This window comes from Apium graveolens, chromosome 3 (assembly GCF_009905375.1).
Source record: "Apium graveolens cultivar Ventura chromosome 3, ASM990537v1, whole genome shotgun sequence".
Classification (NCBI taxonomy): Eukaryota; Viridiplantae; Streptophyta; class Magnoliopsida; order Apiales; family Apiaceae; genus Apium; species Apium graveolens.
Genome location: NC_133649.1, coordinates 16,485,037 through 16,511,973, shown reverse-complemented (window position 1 = coordinate 16,511,973; position 26,937 = coordinate 16,485,037). Strand labels below are relative to the sequence as shown.

The 26,937-nt window shown below is 37.1% G+C and overlaps 4 protein-coding genes across 4 annotated transcripts; 1 reads left to right on the top strand and 3 right to left on the bottom strand.

Moving 5' to 3' along the window:
* Window positions 1-2,245: 2,245 nt before the first annotated feature.
* Window positions 2,246-3,244, bottom strand: LOC141713934 (uncharacterized). The gene has a single exon (XM_074517493.1). The coding sequence runs from the start codon at window positions 3,242-3,244 to the stop codon at window positions 2,246-2,248; it is 999 nt and encodes a 332-aa protein (XP_074373594.1).
* A 6,930-nt stretch (window positions 3,245-10,174) lies between these two features.
* LOC141713933 (uncharacterized) lies at window positions 10,175-11,494 on the bottom strand. The gene has a single exon (XM_074517491.1). The coding sequence runs from the start codon at window positions 11,492-11,494 to the stop codon at window positions 10,175-10,177; it is 1,320 nt and encodes a 439-aa protein (XP_074373592.1).
* A 166-nt stretch (window positions 11,495-11,660) lies between these two features.
* LOC141713932 (uncharacterized) lies at window positions 11,661-12,038 on the bottom strand. The gene has a single exon (XM_074517490.1). It carries the CDS (start codon window positions 12,036-12,038, stop codon window positions 11,661-11,663), a length of 378 nt encoding a protein of 125 aa, XP_074373591.1.
* An 8,130-nt stretch (window positions 12,039-20,168) lies between these two features.
* Window positions 20,169-22,170, top strand: LOC141711838 (uncharacterized). The gene is made up of 4 exons (XM_074514523.1): window positions 20,169-20,604; window positions 21,321-21,431; window positions 21,725-21,805; window positions 21,909-22,170. The coding sequence occupies exons 1-4, from the start codon at window positions 20,374-20,376 to the stop codon at window positions 21,981-21,983; spliced, it is 498 nt and encodes a 165-aa protein (XP_074370624.1). The 5' UTR covers window positions 20,169-20,373; the 3' UTR covers window positions 21,984-22,170.
* The last annotated feature ends 4,767 nt before the right edge of the window (window positions 22,171-26,937 follow it).

Below are 26,937 nucleotides of genomic sequence, written 5' to 3'. Positions count from 1 at the left end.
AGTGGTCATAATCTAGCAGGGGGTTCTCGGGTCCTAATGTTATGCACAAAAACAGTCTACAGAAAATCGGACGTTACGACGGCTATGTTTACGCGATTTCCCAAATTTAAACCATTCAATACCAACCACAAATCAACCTCAAATCCAACATACAACCAACACCCATCCTTATCACATCATAAAAATCCCAACCAATTCAATTTAATCATTCATACTTATGCCTAAACTTAACTTTAATCATACTTAAGTTCTTTTAAATCAAAACCACAACAATTACCATTCCATTTCACTACCATTCCAAATCCCAAACTCTAAATCACAACAACAAGCTACAATATCATCCCACTAATCAAAATCATCTTATAATATATAGGAATCTAGGGTTTGGAGATGGTATACCTTCCTTGAAGTGGTGGGTGGAGCTAGGAAGCCTTAAGAAGCTTTGGGAAGTCTTAAGAATGCTTGGATCTTCAAGAAAAACAAGAAAAAGTTCAAGTTAAAAACTTGAAAACACTATTCATTGTCTTCTTCTTTGATTAAATGAAGAAGATTGAGAAGGAATTAATGGCTTAAACTCATGGTATAGTCCTAACTAAGCATGAAGATGATTAGGGAATTATCTTACCAATTTAGGAAGCTTGGATCTTTGATTTTGAATTTCTTCTTGCCTTTTGAATAGTGAAAAGCCGAGAGCTTCAAGAACAAAACCTTGGTTGCTTTTTGATTTTTTTTGATGAGAATGATTTTACTTGGCTTGGTTGCTTGGTTTTTGTATTTGATTTAGTCAATTACCTTCTTGCCCTTGAAATTGTGTGGTTACAAAGCTACCACACCTCCTTCCTTCCCATGTCATGCTTAGGTCATCCTCATGATGTCATCCTCCCTTCCTTGTCCTCTTTTTATTGGTTGGATGACATCATTCCCACTAATCCCTTTGATTAACTTCCTAATCGTTTGCCTAATGACCGCTGATCTGTTATACGGTTCGCTTAACTTTCGTTCTCGTTTATCGTTTGAGGGATCATACCCGGGATCTTATTACTTAGGTTCCCTTAACCTTTCTTAATATATTGTATTCCTTCTATGATCCTCTCTTATAATCCTTTAATTTAAATCCTCTTTATCCTGTTACCTTTTTGTCAATTCTCTCCGTATCTTGTGGATTTCCGGGAAAAAACCAAAGTGTTCGGAATTGGATTCTGACGATCTTTACATACACTTATATACTTCATAGAGTACTAATAATATCCCATAAGATCAATAACAGAACCCCTACATAGCGTGGCATGAAAAGTTTTCTCGTTCAGCAAAAACACTATTCATAAGGGTTTCAAAATTTCTCAAAAATTGGGGTTATTACATCAACTTCAACCATTTGCTGGGCAGGCTCTACCTTCGTCTTCTCCTTGCTCTCGACAAATTTTTGGATTCGGGCGTCCGCGTTAGTTACGCTGTACCCGGAGTCCTTGATCATGTTCACATCAAGTTTGGCCATTTCACTGAGGTGCTCGGGATGCTTCTTTCTGCTCTGTCCCTTGGCTAGGGTCATTAACCTTTTTCTATTCTCAAGTTCTGTTTCTGCCATGACCAACGCTTGGCCGTAACACTTCCCTGTTATTTCTCTATCTCCCCTTAGCTCTCCAGTACCTCCCGGGGTCGGGAATTTGAGCTTCAAGTGAATTGTCGAGGGGATTGCTCTGAGCTTGGTTATTGTAGGTCTTCTAAGGATCATGTTGTATGATGAAGTTGCGCTTATCACATAGAACTTTATTACGTGAGAGACCTGCTGGGGTGTAGTCCCAAAGGTAATCGGCAAATAAATGACACCCCGGATTGGGATCATTGTGTTTCCAAATCCGTACAAGGGATCTTCAAGACAGGGGTCCATTCGGAGGTGTCCGAGCTCCATCCTATTAAGTGTGTGCTCGAATACAATGTTAGTAGATGAACCATTGTCAACTAAAATTCTTTTTACCTCATTATTCGCGACATCCAGGGAGACCACCAAAGCCAAGTTGTGATCCGGATTGAGTCCCTCATAATCAGAGTAAGAGAAGTAGATTGGTTCATCATCCAAAGGCTAGATCATCATCACATCATCATCCAGGTCCGGGCTCCGGGGCGGAGAAGCAGTGCCTCCAAAGACAACATTTACCACGTTTTTTTCCGCTTCCTGAGGCCCTATCTTTGTCATTTAATCTCCTTTGAAGATATTGGTTCATGTTCCCCTTTTTGATCTGATATTCTATGAACATTTGAGAGAGAAGCAGTTCTCCGTGGTATGGCCATGATCTTCGTGATAGCCACAATATTTTTCCCCGGCTCTGTTCTCGGGAGGTGCAAGCAAAGGTTTTGGCGGATAATAGAACGGCTTACCTTTAACTTCACGTAATATGTCGGCCCGGGGCCTATTGAGTGGCGTCCACTCTGGTTCCGACTTGGGTTCTCTCTTGGCCTTGGGCTTTCTCTCATTCCACCTTTGTTCGGCGTATCCCTCCCGGGGGGGGGGGGTTCCACGAGATTGTTGAATGTAGTTGGCCTGTTTGTCCAGTTTGTATCTTTTGTCTTTTCGGGACGACGAGCGACGCTCCGGGGACTCGTCATCATCATGTATTCTCCGATTCATTTTTATTGACTTGATAAAATTATTTTCCTTTATGAACTTGGATGCCAAGGCATAGGCAGACGCCAGACTCTGGGGTTCTCTGTGAATTAAATCTTTCACGTATCCTTCACAGGATATTGGATGCAAGTTTCTCCGAAAGATATTTACTGCCTCCTTTTCTTCTAAGTTGGAGAGTTGATTAACTGCTTCCTGGAACCTCTTGATGAATTCGAGGAGGGACTCCTTACTTCTTTGCTGGATTGTCTCCAAATGACACATTTGCAGCTCGTTCATCCGGTTAGCCCTTAACCTTTTTAAAAACATCTCTCGGAAGTCTTTCCAGGAATCAATACTTCGGGATGGAATCCGGTTGAACCATTTATGCGCTCCCCCTTTGAGTGTTGATGCAAAGAAGCGGCATCTGGTGAGGTCGCTGTAATCATAAATATTAGAGATTTGTTCGAAATAGTTCAGATGCTCTTCGGGGTCAGCTAATCCGTCAAAGGAGTCAAAATTGAAGTGTCTGAGCCCTGATTCTTTGGGGGTAGATTCCAACTTTTTGGTGAACGGGGTGGCCGCCGCACCCACTTCCAAATCGCTCTCTACTTTTCTCTTAAGATCCCGAAGAGCCCGGACCATTCGTTCTTGCTTGGACTCCTTTTCAGGCTCTGAATCCGAAGAAACATGGATTCAGTGCGCCTTCCTTTTTAGCTTTGTCTTTTCTTCCCGGATTCGCTTTTCAATAGTTTCTTTGGCTTTGACTTCTTCTTCCTTCCGGATTCTCTCCCGAAGGGTAGCTCTTTTTATTTCATCCCGGGCATCGTCTGATAGGTTATTTGCAATGCGATCAAAGACGGATCCCCGGGATTATGCTTTTCCTTCCAAAGGTCCATCGCAGCTCATATCTGATCCGGGGTAATGTCTCCCCAAGGGTTGACTGAAGTTCCAGCATGCTTATGGACAGCTCTCTCGATGACTAGTCTCTGGTCCCCTGGTTGGAGATTTTGAGAGGGAGTCTGGGTTATGGGGAGCCCTTCATCCACATCTTCCATCTCTCTGTCCCTGGGTTGGGGCGGAGGTGGAAGAAAAGAAGCAGAAACAGCCACTTTGCTCTTTCTTGTCGTCATGGTTGTTCAACAATCCCACAAATTTATAATAATATAACTCGCAATTTCAAGTGCTAAAACAGATAAATTAGATCCAAAATATGTGAGGAGTGGTATTCTGAGTTGCTGGGTGGGGTAGGAGTGGCTGATATGAGCACCACTGGACGGGGGTTCGACCTCTCCTTCTAGCGTCAATGATAACTCCAAATTCACCCCGGGGTCTTCTCCTTATCGGGCCCGGTCTCAAGCTCCGTTTCGATAGAAATAACGCCGGCGTGTGGTGTAACTGTAGGGTGGGAACCTACAAAACAGAACCAAAGGGGGTGGCGTCTCCGCGGCACCTCCGGTGTGAGAATGAGAGAGGGTTTTCAAGGAGAAAGGGGGCAAACGGGAATTATACGAGAATATTGTGGTGTGTGCGTGTATGTATATGTGAGTATATGTGAGAGAGAGTGTAACCTGTAACCTTCCTTTTGTCCTGCCTTTTATAGGCATCCTACTAGGGTTTAGGGGTTTGTACCTTTTAATCTGGACCGTAGTTGTGTCTTTTGGATTGTAGGGCGTGTGGACGCCTGGGATGCGCTGAAGTATTAACGAATCCGGACCGTAGGAATGTTCTGGATCCGGGGTATCTGGACGGTGGTGATGTTATCACGCGTCCTAGGCTCTACAAGGTTAAAACTGAGTGTTTCCCGGGCTTTTCTTATTGGGCCCTGTGACTGTTATCGGGCCTGTACTAATATAGGTTATCAAATTCTATCTTTGTAATTATATCTTTAAGTTTTGGAAATTCCAAGAGCCCCTATTCCATTTCCTAGTATAATTATAAAATTCTATCATGTTGGAGGAGTACCTAGAAATTGATCACCAACCGATCAAGTTTAAATTCTCGTATATTCAAGCCGACTAAATACTGAAGTTTATGCAATTTTCACGGTTTTGTCTAGTTAACTTCAAGTTGATATTTATTATTAACATTTTAATGATTGTGATTTTACGATTTTGCAGATTTTTGAGTAGATAATATGACATTTGATTTCGTACTAGAGTCGCTGATACTACGTGAAAAAACACTTTCAAATTGTAATGTTCATTTTAAGCTTCCCGTGAATTTTCAATGTATTGACCTGGAACACACATTGAACACTCTAAATATTTGTAGATTCAGCTCGAAGAATGTAGGCATGGGTAATAATGCAAAACAAAAAAAGAGTACGTATAAATTTTGAAATATTACATATGTCCATGCTAAAAGAGAAAAAAACACATCACAAACTCAACACAGTACGATAAGCGGACAAATTATAATCCTATATTTTGGAACCAGATTTTTGCAAAATTAACTATCAAAAACGTCATTCGGCCGGACCTGAAAAAATAATATGCAAGGTGGGAGAATAGTGAACCACTTCCTTTTATTCGATACAATCCAACCATGCACATGTGACACTAGTCGGAGGTGGGAACTTTAACTGGACTTAGATCGGACATCAAATCATACACACGTAACTGGTTGGAGATCGACTTTTCAGCTGAACTTAGATCAGACTGGACTTGACGATTTCTGACCCAATAAAACATAATAACTGTTTTCGGGTCAAACGCTTAAATGACCTAATCTAGACGGTTTCCAGCACTCCTCTTGAAAACAACACCTTTATAAGATCATGTTTTTTTAACGAAGATTCAATAATCCCTATCCAAGTCTTAATAACTAATTACCGTTTAGCCAGACTATTTTATATTGTTAATACTAGTCGGTATGACGTGCGAAATACGGGTCCGTGATTAAAAATAACTGTCTCATATTATTATTTGTATAAAATTGAAACTCATAATCTGTGCAAAATATATATCTAAATATAATATATAAAATACTTTTAAAATATGTAATTAAAAAAATCGAAATTAAGTGTAACCCCAAAATTTCACCGTATAATTTTAGTTATGCATGCGTCTAATTATTTACTTATATAAATCTGACATGTTAACTTACTAATACGATTATTTTAAAGTAAACCAACGCTTGGATGTTCAGCAACAAATAAAAATTTAAGGAAAATAATAAAATTTACAGAGAGTAAAAGTTAATTTTTGTCGGTTGAGATTTTATTACATAAAATTTTAAAAATAGTTGTATAATTTGCTAGTGAGTACCAAGATTTGGGACCTAAACATGGTTTCGCTTATTAGTCTAGATAGTTGATAACCCGTGCGAAACACAGGACCGAGACTAAAAATATTGAATTAATATTTGTATAGTATTATTCATAATTCGTGCGAAACACGAATTAAAATTAATATATTAATATCAAATATTAAATTGGTACTTGTAAAAAATAGTTATGTAGTTAAAAAGAATCGAATCAGTTATAAAATTGTCTACTATAATTCTAGTTTTGCATTGCTTTACTTAATATAAAAATATCTAACATATTAGTTTTATTTTTGTAAAATGAATTGTATCACTATCTTATGAACCAAATATCTGTTCTTTAGACAATTTAATATTAATTAAAATAATTTAATAATTATCTTACAATTAGCCTTTTCAATATAGTTTATTTAATATTACTTAATTATCGATAAAAATTAATTTACAAATTAAAAATAAATAGATGTTATTAAACTTAATTTAATATTACTAAATATAATTTAAATACAGGCCATAAGTTTGTTATTGATAAAATATGTTTTATTAATTTAAAGTATATAAACGTTGTGATGGACAGTAACAAATACGATCGTTAAATCAATAATTATCAGTTTATAAGTTAATAAATGTTACTAAAGTCATTTGCTATTACTTAGTTATTTTTAAAATAATACTACAGAAAATAAAGTTTACAAACGTAACTTAATAAATTTTTAATATAATTTACAAATCATTTAAAAAATATTTTTACTTTATAAATTAAAAAGACGATTGGATAAACACTAACTAAAAATAAAATAAAATTTACAAAATATAGAAGTCGAGTTATGTTAAAAATAAAGTTGATAGAGAATAGAAGTCAACCTATGTCAGATAAGTACCAAAATTTGGTACTTCGGTTTAGCACCAAATTATACATAGTTTCGCTTATTAATAAAGAGTATAGATTGGATAAACAGTAACTGAAAAGAAAATAAAATTTATAAAAAATAGAAGTCGAGTTATGTTAAAAATAAAGTTGATAGAGAATAGAAGTCAACTTATGTCGGGTAAGTACCAAAATTTGATACTTTGGTACTTTGGTACTTTTATCACCAAATTATATATAGTTTAGCTTATTAATAAAGAGTATAGATTTTCAAAATTTCTTCTCTGAAACCAGAACAACAAATTTTAGAACTGTGTTTTTATTGAAAAAAAACTTATTTTGAAATTAAAACAAATTTGAACAGTACAAATGTCGAATATTATTTTTCTCCCAATTTAACATAACATCAAGAAGTTAGAGTTTATCCAATAATATCTTAGTTCAAACCTTAAATATAAAATAAATAATATTATGTCATAGTAATTTAGGATATGTTTAAGTAAATTTATGTTCAACAATGTCTTATCCTTACTATATATTCACTGTTTTATTATTAAAGATCCATTTCATCATTGAAATATAATATATAATAGAGAGAGAAAGAGAATGTACATCAAAATTTATTATAAAATATAAATTAGCACTAAGAAAGATGTACTTTAAAAATAAGATTCAAATAAATTATTCTAGTGATATAAAGCATCATTAAAACATTTTTGAAACAACTTTTTTTATCAAATACCATATATTATGTTGACGGAGGAATCTGGTAGCAACAAAATTTTAGGTTCGCAGCCGGAAATAAGATCTGTGATGGTGGTTATTCGTCGGAAAACGTGCACCGTACTCGTCAGATTTTATGAACAGTGTTCGTAAGATTTTATGAACAATGTTTGGTGGTTGTGATGAATTGGGGGTTGAGATTGCTTAGGGTTGGTGGTGGCTCCTTATGTCTCTCGCTTCCGACCCCTTGCAATTTGCCTACGTATCCCTATTTAAAGGGAATCAAGTCAACGTAGTTTTTGGGGAACAAGAAACCTAAAGAGCTTAGATCTCTTGTCCCGAGGCCCAGTAGGAAACCTACTGGAAACCGTCTTCTACTAGCTTTAGGAATATCCGCCGATGAGGCCCAACCACAAAGGCCCAAGGCTCGTCCGTGGCTTCAAGACTTCACGAATAAGGCATCTCCCTGGCCAAGAATAACCCTACGCTGCCAGCTGTTTCTCTAGACCGTGGACGCAGGTATAGCCGTGGTTCATCCCAAATGTTGGACGCATCCTTGTCTCCAGATAAGGAGCCCCTACCAGATTACAGGACAAGTGATCCCAAGCTTTTGGGTGCAAAGTGCAGGATACTCTGAAGTCTCCCAATGAGGACACTCGTTGAATACAGAGACAAAACTCCCAAAGCACACACCAAAGTTCACCCCACATCCCCAATGAGGACACTCATTGATTACAGGAGGAGGCCTTCCGTCCAGGCATACCCCTGGAGATCTCTGACCACGGACACCGCCTTCCTGTAGATGCACTACTAAAAGGAGTTCTTCAATAGAGAACCTGCATCAAATAAGTTAGTAATAATAATCTTCATCTTCCTTGAAGCATCCAAAGTCCACGTCAAGCAACATGTCAAAGTTGTATTCCGCGCCAAGTAGAATCTAAGGGCGCGCCCAAACATTTCTGTATGTTGGCGCCATCTTGTGTTATCAGCCCTTGATCTCATTATAGGACGTGTCGTAACTTATTCAACGGTTAGGGCTCGCCTTAACTCTGTCCAAGAAAAGCCAATGTATGAATCCGTCAAAGTAATCATGACCGAGAAATCCGTCCAAGAAATCTGTCAATCAAATATTCAGGGCTCGCCCCAACTCTTCCAATGGAAAGGGCTTGCCCTGACCCGTCCAAGGATTTTAGCTCGCCAAGCTGTCCAAGGTTTGGGCTTGCCCTAACTCGTCCAAGGTTTGAGCGCGCCCTAACTGTTCCAAGGTTTGGGCTTGCCCTAACTCGTCCAAGGTTGGGGCTCTCCCTAACTCATCCAAGGTTGGGGCTCGCCCTAACTCGTCCAAGGTTGGGGCTTGCCCTAACTTTGTCCAGGGTTTCGGCTTGCCCTAACTCGTCCAAGGTTTGGGCGCGCCCTAACCTTTCAAAGATTTTGGCTCGCCCTAACTTTTACGGCAAAAATCCATTTCCTTGGACGTTCGTCCTTGGTCGTCCATCCTTGACTGTCCGTGAAAACTTATTTTCTTGGCGTCCGTCCAAATTGAATTCTATTGACCCGACTTTGACCCGGATAACTTTTGTACTAAATTTTGGCTATAAAAACTACCCCCCAAATTCCATATGTCATTGGAAATGAGATTAGAATTTTAACTTTTTCGGCTTCAAAAATTTGTACACGTCATTCTATTAATAAGGTGCACCTATATTGGTTTAGCTTTCAGGACGCAGTCAAAGAATTTTAACTGATTCATACGTCAATTATGGGAGACATATGTCCATACTATTTTTAAACTTAAGCAAAAATCATTTCATCCTTAACCATGAGGGTGCGCCCTCCGCATCTTCATCTATGAAGGCGTGTCATCGGCCTTTGGCATCTTTCCCACCCCTTTGAGGGAAATTCCTCTGTAAGAAGAGCATCTAACTCGACAAAGTCTTTAAACTTGGAGGGCGCGCCCTCTCTTAGAGGAGCATTTTTATCGACAAGGTTTTTATCTTTGGAGGGCGCGTCCTCTACAAGAGGAACATCATCCTTGATAAATCTTCATCCTTGGAGGGCGCGTCCTATGTAAGAGGAGCATCTACCTCGACAAGGTATTCATCCTTGGAGGGCGCGTCATCTATAATAGGAGCATCTATCTCGACAAGGTATTCATTCTTGGAGGGAGCGTCCTCTCTAAGAGGAGCATCTACCACGACAAGGTATTCATCCTTAGAGGGAGCGTCCTCTCTAATAGGAGCATCTACCTCGACAAGGTATTCATTCTTGGAGGGTGCATCATCTCTAAGAGGAGCATCTACCTCGATAAGGGTCTTCAGACGTGGCGGGCGCGTCATCACTAACCCAGTTAAGGAAGGCTTTTTCTCAAACGCCCACCAAATATTTAGGGCAACCGTGAGGGTTTTACCAAACACTTCATGGTTGCCCTTGCTTCTTCTAAAAGTTCCTAGTAAAACGTAAGATTTGCCTTGCCTTCATTCTCAAAATAGTGATCTCTTTGGAATGACACAACTCTAATTTCCACGGGAACCATGGTTTCGAATCCATGAAACGTGAAAGGAAATTTTCTAATAGTTGATGTTGGAGCGGTGGTTTAAGATTATAAAACCATGGGGAGATCCTCTGGTCAATCACCTTCAACGTATGCTTGATGATTTTGTCAATGCCTTCAGTCTTACCGTTGCTCTACGGGTGGTAGACCGTGGTAAATTCTTTCTTTATGTGTACATCTTCACACAATTTTTTTTAAGCTCCTTGTTATCAAATTGCTCTCCATTATCCGATATGAGTTTATATGGAATACCAAATCTGCAGACTATGGAGTTGAAGACAAAGTCCTTGATTTTCTTTGTCGTGATCGTAGCTAGTGGCGTAGCTTCCGCCCATTTCGTAAAATAATCTACAGCCACCACAACATATTTCACACCCCCCTTGGCCTTGGGTAAATCCCCAATGAGTTCAATTCCCCACAGTGCGAAAGGCCAAGGACTGGTCAGCGAAGTGATAGATGTTGCTGGAGCATTAGTATAATTAGCAGATCGTTGGAAACAATCATATGCCTTAACAAACTTGTAGGCATCCTTTTTCATAGTTGGCCAGTAATATCCTTGTTTGGAGATTTTTAATGCTAACGAACCACCCCCCGAGTGATTGCCACAAATACCTTCGTGCATCTCCCTAAGAATATAATTTCCTTCTTCCAAATCCACACATCGTAACAGTGGTTGGTTAAACCCTCTTGTGTACAACACTCCGTCATACTCAACATACCTCGTAGCCTGATAGCGAAGGCATCGAGCCTGCAATTTATCTTCTGGCAAAGTTCCCATTCGAAGGTAGTTATGAATGGGAGTCATCCAAGTCTCTTGTGGGATTACTTGAGTCTGGAACACCCTTATTTTTGGAATACTCGGGATTTCTTGGATCCCCAATTGAATTTGTCCGAGTAGCATGTTATCCATTTGTGATCCCATTTTGACCAAGCCATCAACATTACTATTATCTTCCCTGGGCACACCTTCTAGTTTGGAACTTCCAAATTTTTCTAGTAGATGCCGTACACATCTCATATATAACTCTGTTCGGGATTCTCGAGCTTGAAAACCTCTGTTGACCTGGTTTATTACCAATTCTGAGTCACTCCGAGCGACGATCAAGTTCAAAACTCCCACTTCCAAAGCTATCTTCAGGCCATTGATTAATGCTTCATACTCAGCATCAATGTTGGTGACATAAAACTTGAAGTGAATTGCCCTCATCAGATGATGTCCTTCTGGGGTAACTAAGATGATTCCAACCCCTCCTCCACTGCTATTTACAGCCCCGTAAACATGTAAGATCCACCAAGGGTATGGGAACTCTTCTCTCACTTTGGTGGGGGCATCACCTTGTGAGGAAGGTTCTGCCAACACTATAGCCTTACCATCTACCTCAGAGTCAAACTCAAGTATAAAATCGGCCAGTGCCTGTCCCTTGATTGTTGTGCGAGGGCAATATTTCAAATTAAATTGTCCCAGCTCTATCGCCCATTTTAACATTATTCCCGACGATTCTGGCTTATGTAGAATATGCCTAAGAGGATAGGCGGTACGGACTTCTATTCAGTGAGCTTGGAAATAAGTCCTTAACTTTCTTGCCGCAAGGATAAGGGCGTATACCAATTTCTCCATGCTAGTATACCTAGTCTCCGCGTCTTATAACCTTTTACCTACATAGTAAACCGGGGACTGTCGACCTTCTTCCTCTTTCACCAGTGTTGCGCTGATCGAATTCTGAGACTGCTAAATAAAGAATCAACGTTTCTCCGTCCTCTGGCTTGGCCAACATGGGAGGATTCCCCAATTGTTCTTTAATTTTTTTAAAGGCCTCCTCATAGTCCGAGGTCCACACAAAGTCTTTTCTCATTCCTTTAATTGCTTTAAAGAATTCCTTACATCTATCTGAAGATTTTGACACAAATTGATTTAGCGCTGCAATCCTTCCCGTCAGAATTTGCACTTGTCTAATACTGGCGGGAGATTTCATATCCAGTAAGGCCTTTATCTTTACAAGATTGGCTTCGATTCCTCGGTGATTTACCATAACCCGAGGAATTTCCCTGATTCAACTCCAAACACACATTTTTGTGGGTTCAATTTCATCCTGAACTGCCTCGGAATGTGGAACATTTCTGCCAAGTTCGCTATGTGATCTTCCGCTCTCTTGGATTTTACCAACATATCGTCAACATATACTTCCATCATTTTTCCAATCTGCTTTTTAAACATTTTATTTACTAGCCTTTGGTATATTGCCCCAACATTAATTAGACCGAATGGCATCTCAGTGTAGCAGTAAAGACCTCTATCTGTGGTGAAGGAGGTGTGTTCTTGATTAGGTTCATACATGGGAATCTAGTTATAACAGAGTATGCATCCATAAAACTCAACAGAGCATGTCCTGCCGTGGCATCGACTAATTGGTCTATTCTTGGCAAAGGAAAACTATCTTTTGGGCAAGCCTTATTTAGATCAGTGAAATCCACACACGTTCTCTATTTGCCGTTAGGCTTCTTTACTAACACTGGATTGGCCAACCATTCCGGGTAAAAGGATTCTCTGATTAGTCCGACATCCAAGAGTCGATCCACTTCTTATGCCAAGGTTATAGCCCTCTTTCCGCTTACATCCCTGCACTTTTGTCGAACCCCTTTATGTTTAGGATCGATATTCAGTCGATGGCTCATGACTTTTGGATCAATTCCCACCATATCAGAATGAATCCATGCAAATACATCAAGGTTTTCCAGGAGAAATATAGAAAGTCCTTCTCTCAATAATGGATCTAATTGAGAACCAATCTTTAAAACTTTGCTTGGACCTTTTTCGTCGACCTTGATTTCGATTGTATCTTCCACTGGACCCATTTTTCTGTTGGCATGGGTATTCATGGGTCTAAATCGAGCTGATTATGATCCTCATCATTTTCTTGAGAGGGCGCATCCCCACGGGGAGGATCATCAACCTCTTTATTTATTGAGGGCGCCCCTGTATAACAGGGGCATCAACCTCTTCCAGATTTCTTGATAATAAGGGCGCACTCTCAGGGGGAGATGCATTTACCTTATGTATGTTCAACCCAAGACTGTGCAAGACGTCGAGTCTTCCTTCGAGCCTTTCCCCATTGAAATTTGCTTGGATTACTTAGTTTAGAGGCTCTTCACCGTCTAACATCTCAATTCTGATATTATCTTCTAAGAACAACATCGCTAAAGGCAATTCAGAGGAGCATTCATTTCCCTGATCAACATAGTAATAGACTCGAATTTCTTCGATTAGCTATTCGATGCTTCTTTCTCGTTCATCATCCGACGCATCCCCACTTTGTCCATCTTTTCTCCTGAATCCCCTCATAACTTGTCTGTAACATTCCCTAGAATCATACCGGGAGCCCTTTATACTGCCGACCCCATTTGGAGTTGGAAACTTGATGGTAAGATGGTGGATCGAGGTGATGACCCTCATCTCCCTAAGGAAGGGACGTCCTAGAAGTGCATTATGGGATGATTCTTGATTTAAAACCTTGAACTCGAGCATTTTCGTTACAGCCAACGGACTTTCCCCTAAGGTGCATGGCCGTCGAATCGATCCCATGACGCGGAATCCTTCCCCAGAAAAGCCATAGACCCAAGAGTCTTCTCCCGATATATCTCGATCAGGTAGCCCCATCTTCTTGAATGTGTTGTAGTAGAGGATGTTTACCGAGCTTTCATTGTCTACAAAAGCTCTATAGACGTTCTTGGTTTCGATTTGGATGGAGATAACCAGATCATCGTTATGGGAGTGATGCACCCACCGAGCATCTGCTTCCCCTGAAGGTGATGTCCATGGATTCACCTTTGAATACTTTGGGTGGCCGAGTCTCCACCCTGTGAATATCAGTCAGAGGTCTGAACCGGGCTTCCCTCGTATACCTGATCAAGGCTCTGTTGCTACACTCCATCACAGGATCGCCCCCGTATATCGCTCGGATGGTGCCATCCCTAACAAATTTATTTTCCTCCAGGGTTTCGTTGTTTGGCTCTCGGGGCGTATGACCTCCTGCCTCTTTTCCTCTGTCGGCATTATTTTTATGCCTTCTTACTTCCTTCACTACCCATTCTCTGAGGTATCCTTCTTTGATTAAAGCTTCAATCTCATCCTTAAGCTATTGATACTCATGTGTGTTATGTCCGGATGACTCGTGGTATTCACAATATTTTTTCTTATCTTTGCTTTGCCAAGATGATAGAGCCTCAGGCTTTCTAAACAGCCCTCTGTTCTTGTTTACTTCGAAGATGTGCTCAATTGACTCAGCCAAAGGTGTGTACCCACATGTTCTGCTGTCATAGCTTGCGACTACTTCTTCGGTATCTTGGACTCAGAGACCTGTCTCTCTTCCTTGCCTTGACTCTCTGACTTGTTTATAAAACTGGTTGTACCTCTGCCATGGATTGTTAAGTGTCTTTGAATGATTTTGCCAAGGCAAAGACATCTTCCAAAGTTTTCGGGTCTTTTCCCTGTAGATGTTTCCAGAAATCCGAGCTAATCCTTAGTCCTGCATCAAAAAACTCTTCAGAGCTTCGTCCGAAGCACCTCTCATGCTGGTAGATTCTGAGTTGAACCTTTTAAAATAGGACGTTAAGCTTTCATTTTCCCTTTGCTTGACGTTGGCAAGAGTAGTGATAGATGGGGCGTATATTACGGATGCTTGGAACTTAGTCAGGAACAAAGTCTGCATTTGCTCCCAATAGGTGATTACCCCCGTCCCGAGTTTTGGGAACCACTATTGAGCAATTTCCCTGAAAGTTTCCGCCAAAAGTCGGCATCGAGCCAAGTCTGAAACTTGATACACATCCATTTCTATATTGAATCGGCCCAAGAATTCCACAAGATCAGAGCTTCCGTGGAAATGGAGATCGCTAGTAGTGTTGCGATATCCGGCCGACAACTGAGGCGGAGGTATCACTATTTAATCACCCACGGGAGGAGCCTGTTGCTGGTTGGTGCCATGGGCATTAGTCTGCCCTTCCTGATTGTGCCCTCTATTTCCTCATTGGGTTCCTCCTTGGCCTTGGTCATGGTCGTGAGGCGTTTTGTGATTATGATTCTGGGTTTCTCTCCGGTCATGATTCTCCGTATTGTTGTCTCTTTCAGCGAGGTCGTGGGTGCGAGTGCCCTTATAACCCCGATAGTTATCGCGGCAATAGCCATCCAAGTATCGGTTTCGTCCTATGCCTCTTCCCCTCCATTGGGATCTTCGTCGGCGGTCACTTCCGTATCCTCGGCCATACCGATCCAACGACCCGCGAGGAGGAGCTCTCTCATGATCGCAGTGCCGCACGCGTTGTACAATGGGGCGTCACATCTATGCGGTCAGCTTCTTTCTGCCATTCCAACAATAGCATCCTTAGGTCATCATTTGCCAGGCGGATCCCCAAACGATCTTTCAAAGCAGCGAATCCCCGCTGTTCGTGGCTTTTCCCCAACATCCGGGATGGGGCAATCAGTCATAGGTGGAACATAAGTCTCATGGTGATCAAAGTCATGATCTGATTCTTCTTCAGAGCTTCCTTCATAAAAACTTCCATCATTATATTGAGATATCTCTCCTCCTAGATGCAGATCTTGTTTAGCCCCTCCTTCTAGTGCCAATTTATTGATGGAGGAATCTGGTAGCAACAAAGTTTGAGATTCGCAGCCGGAAACAAGATCCGTGATGGTAGTTATTCGTCGGAAAACGTGAATAGTACTCGTCAGATTTTATGAACAGTGTTCGTCGGATTTTATGAACAGTGTTCGTTGGGAAGTATGAACAGTGTTTGGTGGTTGTGATGAATTGGGGGCTGAGATTGCTTAGGGTTGGTGTTGGCTTCTTATGGCTTTCGCTTCCGACCCCTTGCAATTTGCCTACGTATCCCTATTTATAGGGAATCAAGCCAACGTAGTTCTTGGGGAACAAGAAACCTAACGGGCTTAGATCTCTTGTCCCTAGGCCCAATAGGAAACCTACTGGAAACCGTCTTCTACTAGCTTTAGGAATGTCCGCCGATGAGGCCCAACCACAAAGGCCCAAGGCTCGTCCGCGGCTTCGAGACTTCACGGACAAGGCATCTCCCTGGCCAAGGATAACCCTCCGCTACCAGCTGTTTCTCTAGACCGTGGACGCAGGTATAGCCGTGGTTCACCCCAAATGTTGGACGCATCCTTGTCCCCCGATAAGGAGCCCCTACCAGATTACAGGACAAGTGATCTCAAGCTTTTGGGTGCAAAGTGCAAGATACTCCGAAGTCTTCCAATGAGGACACTCGTTGACTACAGAGAAAGAGCTCCCAAAGCACACACCAAAGTTCACCCCACATCCTCAATGAGGACACTCATTGACTACAGGAGGAGGCCTTCCGTCCAGACATACCCCTGGAGGTCTCTGACCACGGACACCGCCTTCCTGTAAATGCACTACAAAAAGGAGTTCTTCAATAGAGTACCTGCATCAAATAAGTTAGTAATAATATAATAATCTCCATCCTACTTGAAGCATCCAAAGTCCACGCCAAGCAACATGTCAAAGTTGTATTCCGCGCCAAGTAGAATCTAAGGGCGCGCCCAAACATTTCTGTATGTTAGCGTCATCTTGTGTTATCATACATTTATGTCTTTATGGGGCGCGCCCTAACTTATTCAACGGTTAGGGCTCGCCTTAACTCTGTCCAAGAAAAACCAATGTATGAATCCGTCAAAGTAATCATGTCCGAGGAATCCGTTTAATTAATCTATCAATCAAATATTTAGGGCTCGCCCTAACTCTTCCAATGGAAAGGGCTTGCCCTGATCCGTCCAAGGGTTTTGGCTCGCCAAGCTGTCCAAGGTTTGGGTTTGCCCTAACTCGTCCAAGGTTTGGGCGTGCCCTAACTTTTCCAGCAAAAATCCATTTTTCTGGACGTTCGTCCTTGGTCGTCCATCCTTGACTGTCCGTGAAAACCTACTTTCTTGGTGTCCGTCCAAATTGAATTCTATTGACCCGACTTTGACCGGGATAACTTTCATACTAAATTTTGGCAATAACATATTCTACCTTTGCATATAATATAAAGCACACATGTTGAACTTCCTCTGACAGTTCAATGCCATTAGCCATAGATTTACTACCGTACCAAGTGGTTGATATTGAATTAGGCATGACATCGCCATTTGTCTCATCAAAATTAGAATCGCTAGTCAAGACTCCAAAGATGGTTACCCCGTGATTGTGCACACTTACACTCACATTATATATATCATGTTCATATTATATAATCATTTTGTTATTCTTCCAGCCGGCAAAACTATTACGTTACGAAATATTCCACCCTCCGTTGCGTATAATCTCGTACATACTTGAAATTATCTCATCTGTCTATGTACCCCAAAGAAAGAAAAAGAATTGTAATATAACTTGCAACCATATAATGATTATTCAAATGGTAACTAAACTAAACACATATACGTATATTAACATGCTGGAGATTCTGTATCCGGCCCTGTATATTTAGGAATTGACTTTTGGTAGTCGAATAAACGTTTATTTAGTTGAGGGGGGAAAAAGAGTGTAGAATCAGAGTGAAGGAAGAGAATGCAGCGTGACTTGAAATGGAAGAAGAGCTAAAAATGAAAGTGCATGTCATGTTTTGTCATTTACGCATGGGATAGTGTTTGTAGTGACAGCGATGACAACATATAAGGTTGGATGAAATGGCAGGGGTACCACCAACTTAAGAAAATGGCTACCCCTTATATTATTGACAGTTCATCGTCCATGTTCTTACTCTCACCTTTTCTTCTCAACACAAGTTTCTACTTCAACAAAATTCCAAACTTGGCGGCTCACCTAGTGTGTCGCTAGTTTGATATATGAGTATCATCACATGCCTCTTTCCCGTTACTTGTAATGGGAAGTGTGGTTAAAGTTGCAATGCAAGATAATATATCTGTCATTCTTATTTATCTTAATTCTTGATCACATTTTTGGATTATTTGAGGAATAATTGTTAATATAAATTACGGTCAAATTTTGGGTTTTTTGAATTAAATTAGAAATTTAATCCACTAAAATATTTAATATTAATGTTTGATAATTAACCCATTGATATAGCGATTTGCATACACTAAGCTAATTTAAAAAAAAACGGAGAAATTATTTTTTCTAGGTAATAGTTTATGTGTCTCCGAGAGAATACAAACAACTGTTTATCAAATAATTTAATTAAAAATAGCTAAATTTGAATAAATAATAAAAACAATTATTCAATCGACTAATTAAAGTAGCTAATTAAATTTACTAAAACTTTACCACCAAAATACACACGTTAATTCGAGAAAAAGATCTTTGAGGAGAAGTGGGTAACCAAGATAAACAAATGAAAGTGATTAAAACATATATGAATGTCAAGTTGTCATGGTTTAATTATGATTTTATTTATAGTGCAATACTTTCAAACAGTTCAATGGGGTCTTGTAATTGACGAGTTTGTTGTCGAATTCTTATTTATAAAAAAAGATTCGCCTGGTGATTTGTAAAAAAGGATTCATTCGCCTATAAAAGTTGCACACTCTGTTATGGTGGTTGTAAATAGAACATAACTTATTCGTTTATTGTTTATGATTTCACAATAATCAACAGTTATGCAACTGTCCTGCCGATATTTGTTTTTTTGTTGAATTGAGATAATGGTTGGCAGTTGGTTCATCTAACTTCTATGCTTCCTCTGACGTATGCATATCCTCCCAGCACTTTTTTGCTTGATTATAATTGGAAGTACTCTTATTTAAATTCTAGTCAATTTATTTTTAATAGTCATAAATATAATAATACAAGACCAGTTGTAAAATAATCAAAAAACAAAGTTCAAGTTCCAGATACTTCAAAACTCTACATAAATTATTAGAGTGATATTATTTCAATGTTTAAAAGACGACACTGATATATTAATATGTTACTGTAAGTGACGTCTCTCGATAAAAATTATTTCTTCCGTTCAAATTTAGATATTCATTCTTATCATTTTGCTTTGTGTTGAAAATGTTGTTAACTTTAATAAATATGGGAAATAAAAGGTAAATAATAGATAAATAAAGGATGAATATTATTGTCCTAATTTTATATTATATTATGATAATAATAAATTTATTTGATTTGATTAAAATAAAAGATTAATTTTAGTTAATGGGATAAGTGAACGGAGAGATAATATTATACAGTAATCTTATGTTATCACAACTTAAAATCTTCTTTTAAGTTGTGAGTGTTCGTCTAAATTGTCCGCAAAATTGTTTATATTTAAATTCTTTTAAAACATATAGCATGCATGTTATGTGCATGCTATGCCTGTAGCCTTTAAATATTTAACTTATGCGTATGATTATCATGAGTGTGCAAAAAAATAAAAAATAAATACATATTTTAAAAGTAAGTGTTTTTTGTTAAAATTTTAAAATTGAATACATATCTTTTAGATACATGCTTCGTGGGTATTTGGATGGATATTACCCACAGTCAGATTTTGATCACTAGCCCCAAGGAATGGCTATTTTAATTTTTCGCCCATTTGATTTACGGAAACAGGCTATAATATATGGTGTGACATTTTGTTGATTATTATATATCCGTACATGGAAATTTAAAGTTGATTTTATAAACAAATAATAAATGTAGGGTCTGTTTGGGAAATTTTATAAGTCACCATAATGATTATAACCACACAACAATTTATCGACGAGTGTTTGTCGATTTAACTTATAAGTTGAATTTATAATTTTTAAGCTATAAGTTGAATGTTAGTAATTAATTATTTTTTCTCTTTTTTATTAATTTTATTTTAAAAAAAATATTTTTAAATGTTAATCTAATTTAAAATTCATGAATTATGATAATTTTATTAGAAATTTATTTATTTTAGTTCATTTAAATAAAAAAAATCTAACTTTTAAATAATATTATCCAAACACTTATATATAATTTATAAGTTTTTATCTACTTATCACTTAAAAATTATTTATTTATTTTAAATTATAAATTAAGATTTGTTAAACGGTCACTTAATATTATTTATTTATGCTTTAAAGGAAGGTTAGTGATAAAGAAAATGCTAAGCTGGCATGATGACTTTAAACCCACCAAGGCCAGCCAAGCCAGCCAGGGGTGTTTAGTTGTTTGTTCATAAGTACTACAACCCAAGAGAGAGTTGAGAATTAAAAGTGGGTGAGTACTTGTACATACACACACACAATACTTACAATATTACACAATACCACAAAGCAAGACAGGCAAAAAAGGCAAAAGAAGAGAGAGAAAGAAACAAAAACAAGATAAACAAAGAAACTCAAGAACACAACCAAGCTATAAGCAAAGAGGGTTTACAAGCATGATGCAAACACAAGAACAAGCAGTGACACAATCAGGTCAACTCTCAGGAAGTCTAAGCTTCAGTGGCAGCATGTCTAAAGAAGATGAAGAGATGTCAAAGACTGCTCTTTCTACTTTTAGAGCCAAAGAAGAAGAAATTGAAAAGAAGAAGCTTGAGGTTAGAGAACGTGTTCAGGCTCAGCTTGGTCGCATTGAACAAGAAACCAAACGCCTTGCTAACATTCGAGAGGTATTTTTCTTGTAAATTTTACTGTTTTTTTCTCCTTTTTTCATTTCTCAGATTTGTAATTTTTGTGTCTTAATTTTGGGGTTTTTTAGACTTTTTTAGGGGGATTGTATATGGGGTTTAAGAAATCATGTTCGGTTGTTTTGTTTTTATTATGTTTGTGTTTAAGGTTGAATTTCTTGATTTTGAGGTCAATCATGTTCTACTTTCTCTTTCATGGCTTATGTTCATGAACCAAACAAACTCTTTACCTTTATGTACCAGGTTTTTTGTGCTAAATTATCAGTTTTTCTCAGTAAAATACAACTGAATAGCAGAATTTGTTTGTAAAGGTTGTCACTTTTTTCTTCAATTTTTTGTTCTGCATCTTCCTAATTTTTTTAATAGGAGTTTCGAAATAAGAATTCACAACAGGAAGTTGGTAGACTGACCGTTTCAACTTATGGTTCTATTGTGTACCTATTTGTTGTACAAGAAACAATCATTGATGCTTTGTGCCCAGTTTTCTCGAGATTATATTTAGGCCTTCCAACATTTAAACAATTCAGGTTTTGTGATTGTTATCGATTCTGGCCCTTTGCTTTTGTTGTTGAATACTATAAAACCATTGACCTCCTATATGATTAGAGGCAAAGTGTTTGGATAAGCTAAATCTCATTTTTCTTTGCTTGTCATCAAACTTTCTTGTTTAAAATGCATGGATATCGTTTTCTTTTCAGGAACTTGAAGGATTAGCAGATCCAATGAAGAAGGAACTTAGTCTTGTTCGTAAAAAGGTCGATTCAGTTAATAAAGAGTTGAAGCCGTTGGGACAAACTTGCCAGAAGAAGGTCAAAATCTAACTGACAACTACATATATATGTAATAAAATTTGATAATTGGCAATATTGAAATTAATTGTAGATTCTTTTTTGTCAATATATATGAAGATATGAATCTTGATCATCAAATTATCTATATCTACAACGGCAACTTTATATCTAGCAATTTTTAATAGTATATATATTAATTGTAGATTCTTTTTTTGTCAATATGTCTGTATTTATACATATGAGGATATCAGTTTGATGGTAGAATTATTTATTAAGCAACTGAAAACCATTGGGATCTGGGGGTGTAACAGGAAAAAGAGTATAAAGATGCTCTTGAAGCCTTTAATGAGAAGAACAAGGAGAAAGTACAGTTGATTACCAGGCTAATGGAGGTTAGTGGACCGAGCTTACATTTTGTTAACAAGTTTTGTAAGAACAATCTGAGTCTCTGAATGAATTTGATTACAGTTTTAATGGATTTTGTTTATGAAACAGCTGGTAAGCGAAAGCGAGAAATTAAGGATGAAGAAGCTGGAGGAACTGAGTAAGAGCATAGAATTGACGCGCTGAATAACTGTAAACTCTAATCACTAAATTAGGGATGTGTGAATGTATTTATTAATCAAGAACACTGTTCTCTTTTTAAATTCTCTTTTATCTTTCTAGTTATATAATATGGGTGATTTGGGTTTGGTTGTATTTTATTGTTACCGTTGTTTGTTACTAAACAGGTCATAACTTTGGATTCTTTCTTTTACTTTGCTATGTTTCTCAAGTTTTGTTAAAGTTATTTGTAGTTTATTCAGCAGAAATGCTTTTTGTGTAAGTAATGTTCATGAGAAATTACTCCTCCCTTTAGTTGCTGCCTTTTTAAATTTTTCATTGTTCTTGTCTTGTTGACATTGTATTTTAGTAAAGAATCTTGAACTGCCTACATTGACAATGCGAGATTCCGTTTGGATATCTTATTTATAATACGAAGGCAAAAGTTTAATTATATAACAAATCACAAATGTGTAAGCATGGTTCTCTAATGTCAAACACGGTAGGTATGATTCAGGATTTCAGGTTGTTTGATGGTGTTTATAACAACTGTCATTTTTTGGATCTGACTGCTGAAACTTGGAAGTAGTAATCACTAATCACTATACTTTATCTTATAAGTTGATGACTAACAACAAATACTATCTTGTTTTTGTTTTTGTTAAGGGTCTTCCCGTGCACACACTAAGCACTGATCTCTACGAGTTTGTTTAATTGGGGGAATTTTTGTACATGTGTCACACTAGAAAAACAGTTTTGTTAACCGTAAAATAATTGTGACAGTTTGGTCCTGTGAATAAATTGGGGGTTGGGTTGGGGGGACTCCGGGACTGGAATGAATGAAGTGAGTCACAGCCTCACAGTACTGCCCCTTGAAGCAAGGTGATACAAGACAAGCCAGCCACTGGAATTTAGTGTTTGGTCCATCAACAACAAAAGCATGTCTTCTGATCCAAAACACTCTGGACTCTGGTCCCTCTTGATCATGTATTCTCGTCCTCACATAATTTTTACATTACTTTTAACAATTTTAGGACAGACACCAGCTCACCATTACAATTCTGATTCCCTGTAAAGAGTTCAGCAAATCCAAAACAGGTACAACAACGTTACGGCTTACAAGGGAATAAGATGCTTGGTTGATCAAACGAGAATTTCCAGTTCAAAATAAGTAACAAAATGCTATGCCTCCAGTTCTGCCAGTCAAACATGATCAACCTGGCGTACATTGTGGTGTAATGAAATGTATTTTAATCTTAATTTGGTTAGAAAAAAATTAATTACAATATTAATATTGTGCAAGTCAACATGAAGATATGAAGAAACTGGAGTATTGTTTTACCGGCCTATGGCTATCTTTGAATTAAACTTCTTTGTCACCACAAGGGGGGAAAATCCATGGCATCTCTTCTTTATCCATTTTTTCGGGGATCTCATTTTTTAGGGTTTTGCTTACTCATGATGCAATGGACGTGTGATGATATAAATTCCACTAACAAAACTATGTTGTTTGTTATTTTGGGATTTTTTGATATATGAACGTGACATTACTTAATAAACTGGAATTAATCTATTAAGATACTAATTTATGATTTATATACGATTTTTAAAAAATTAAATAATTTCAATACCTCAATTTGACAACATTGCTACTGCTAAGAAAAAATGAATAATTTATATTAGCCGATAATCTGTGCCTAGCACGGGCCGAGATTATCAAATCAAACCAAACATATCCAGTATATCTCGTTAAACGCGAGGTTTGCGAATGTTAAGATATACGCAGTCTTCCCCTCATTCCGAAAAATGAAGATGTTGTTTCCCGAAATACCTCCGGTTTATGTGTGCGTGTTAGAAATAATAAAAAAAGTGAAAATAGCAATATAACATATAAGCAAGAATTAATACTCATTTCAAACAAACGAAAAATCTGATGACTTAAATTAAAAAAGTCCAAACAAATCTTAGCCCATGGTATAATTCACACGGGATTTATCTAATTATTTGTTGCTTGTTGTCTCGTCGTCTGCAAGTTACAACCAATCGGGAAAAAAGTTTAAAAATTCACTTTAAAATGAGTAATGAAGAACAAATACATAAAAAAATAACTGCTCGAAAAAAAGTAGGTTAGTCTAAATGATGAACAATATACATTTTCTTAGTGTCAAAATTACTTCCAAATGAAACTGAATAAGGGGAAGAAGATAATCGTTTTTATTTCAAATTTGATCCGAATCCAGCTTTTAGGGAAGGTGATAGTATGGTAGAATCATCTATACCCATCCTCACTCACTCTAATTTTTATCATACAATGATGTATCATGATTCATGACCAATCCCCTGAAAATAATGTGCCAATCTTGATTTACGTTCTACTTTTTAGGGAGCGGCCGGTAGTTTTCTTTCATTGTTTTCCTCATCTCCCTTTATGTTCATGATTGTGTACTGTCAATTTGAGTCTCTACGAAATAGATGGGACTATGAGGGGGCAGAGGGGCGGCTGATGGTTCGATAAGTGTTATATTAAGACGAGTACATTTCTTTAATTTTGAAAATGAGGTTAAGTTGTGGACTAGCCAAAATTTGAAATGTCACTCTGTAAATTACTCAAAGTTTAAGGGATCTACAAATTATGTTCTACAAGTTAATGGAAATGAGACTTAACACAATAAATCTCATTTTTAGAAAAAATTTGCATCAAAATGCATGATGATATACATAAGACTATTATCCGAGGAATAATTCATCAAGTCAATCCTAGTATTTGATTTTGGCATTTCCATTGGGGGTACTTAAAACCTCTAGCACATGCCAAGATTGATTAATTATATTATTCGGTTCCTAATATTTAAATTATTAATTAAATCTTAATACAACATATTATATAGTTATTGAGAAACAAAAATTGAAATTATGATGAAATATAATAAGTGAAACAAAATAAACAAGTTTTTTATAATTTTGTAGTTCCGAGCAATGAAATTAATTATTGGATTATATAGCGATAATCAAAATTTGGTATATGAATATTATTTCTTCGTTATTTAATTATCATGTTGCTATGCGCAATTTAAACTTAAACTACGGTGAAATTAAATATATAAGTCTTGCATAAGTACGTGGTTACGTTGAGTCAAACTTGAATTTGAATTTAAATTAATTAATTAAATTATGTTGTGATAATTATTATTTTGCATTTTGTTACTTTATAATACTTTTCATCCAAATAGTGTTTCTTTATTAATAAAGAGTTATTCTCCACTTTTAATTAATAGACTCCTGATATATATAAATTTTACATGAATCCCTTATTAATAAAGAGTAAAAAAAATTATTAATAAAGAGTTAATAACTTCTTCTAATTTATTTTTCAATTAATTGTGGGTTGTGAGGTTCTTCCATTATTATTGCTATAGTGTATGTTTTTATTTGATAGTTGTTGAAACGTGAGTTTGTAAATTATTTTATATTCTTGGTTTCTATTAATAGATTTCTAGTATTTAACCTTTATTATTATTAATTAATTAATTAATTAATTTAGTGGAATATCGCAGTATAAATGGATACCATATCATTAAGAGGGATTTCTAATTTTAATAAAGAATATATAAATAAATTATCGGATTTTTTTATTTTATAAAATCGGACGAATTTCTATAATTAGTGGTACTATTAAAAAAGAACACCCTGTAATAAAATTGAATTTTTAAATTTGATATCATGCCACTCTTATTTTAATTTTTAGGTTCTTGCCCCGTTGTACGAAGTTGAGAACCAAAGATCAGCCTTAACCGTTGGCTCCTACTCCGAGGAAGATAGAGTATCTAGTTCATATATGGGGGACCTGATTTTGATTCCTCCAGGATAATGGGCCTAAGGCCCACTTCACAATTTTGTTGGGCCTCATTACTCGTTAACACTCTTCAGTTAGTATTATATATCAACCAGCCCTCTTCCTGAGTTTAAAAGTTGTACAAGTTACCTCAAAGTCCGATAGATTTACCATTCTGTTCATAGAGGGCAAAAGACAATATAATGAAATAATCCATATTAATTTTAATTTAAAAACATGATCTCAAACAATAATCACTGTGTTTAGCTGCATTCGCGAGAATGACCTCATTATCCTGCAAGCCATTTCCTTTTATCAGAGAATCTCCGATACATTACATTATTTTGGTGTGAAATTTACACCAAAATACCATCAAAATTACATTATTTTCATATTCATCTCCAACACATATATACTAAATCTTACACAATTCTTATACTATATAAGTTATTTTATTACTAGAATACAAAATAAAGTATAAAAGTAATAAAGTTACTAGAATATAGAAGGAATAATTTTATTTTAGGTAAAGAGAACAGAGGTAATGTTGGCATTAACAAAAACTCTAAAAATTTGGTGTGACACCGAATTTGATTTAATTTTTGGTGCAACACAAAAATGGTGTAATATTTAGAGTCGAGTTGAAGAAAATTTTTATACAAAAATAGTGTTAAAATATAAATTTGAAGTTGGTTGAAAATGGTCTTACCGTTTCGTATAGTGTTTATGAAACTGTTTTTTTCTGATAAGCCATGGTTACTTTGGAAATGGACCCTAACACTAATTTCTTAGATATATTTTTTAGAATTTTGAATTCAAAGCCCAAATCCATTCTATAGCTAATATTTAGCGTTGCGATATAGGACTGCATAGGTTAAAGCATCCTGACAGAGAAAACTTGGATGCGGATTTGAGAGACTAAAATTGTTCATTTTTATAAAGTATTTATATAACTTTTCTTGTTTTATTACATGCATGCCTTAATTTTGTGCCACGCTTTAGACGGAGACTTATTGTAATATTTTGTCAGAAAACGATCAACATACAATTTGTAGCCATATTTTATAATATTCCAAATACACATTAATCAATCACATGTAAAAATGAGAAAAGAGAGGGGTTTTGTCTTATTGCTGGGAAGAAGATCTT

Bases quoted from the DNA above. Each gene is read 5' to 3' on its own strand.
- LOC141713934 (XM_074517493.1), bottom strand. From the start codon at position 3,244: ATGGTCCGGGCTCTTCGGGATCTTAAGAGAAAAGTAGAGAGCGATTTG.
- LOC141713933 (XM_074517491.1), bottom strand. From the start codon at position 11,494: ATGTTAAAATGGGCGATAGAGCTGGGACAATTTAATTTGAAATATTGC.
- LOC141713932 (XM_074517490.1), bottom strand. From the start codon at position 12,038: ATGGTAAATCACCGAGGAATCGAAGCCAATCTTGTAAAGATAAAGGCC.
- LOC141711838 (XM_074514523.1), top strand. From the start codon at position 20,374: ATGATGCAAACACAAGAACAAGCAGTGACACAATCAGGTCAACTCTCA. The intron at 20,605-21,320 runs GTATTTTTCTTG...TTTTCTTTTCAG, and splicing joins GCCTTGCTAACATTCGAGAG to GAACTTGAAGGATTAGCAGA. The intron at 21,432-21,724 runs GTCAAAATCTAA...GGGGTGTAACAG, and splicing joins GACAAACTTGCCAGAAGAAG to GAAAAAGAGTATAAAGATGC.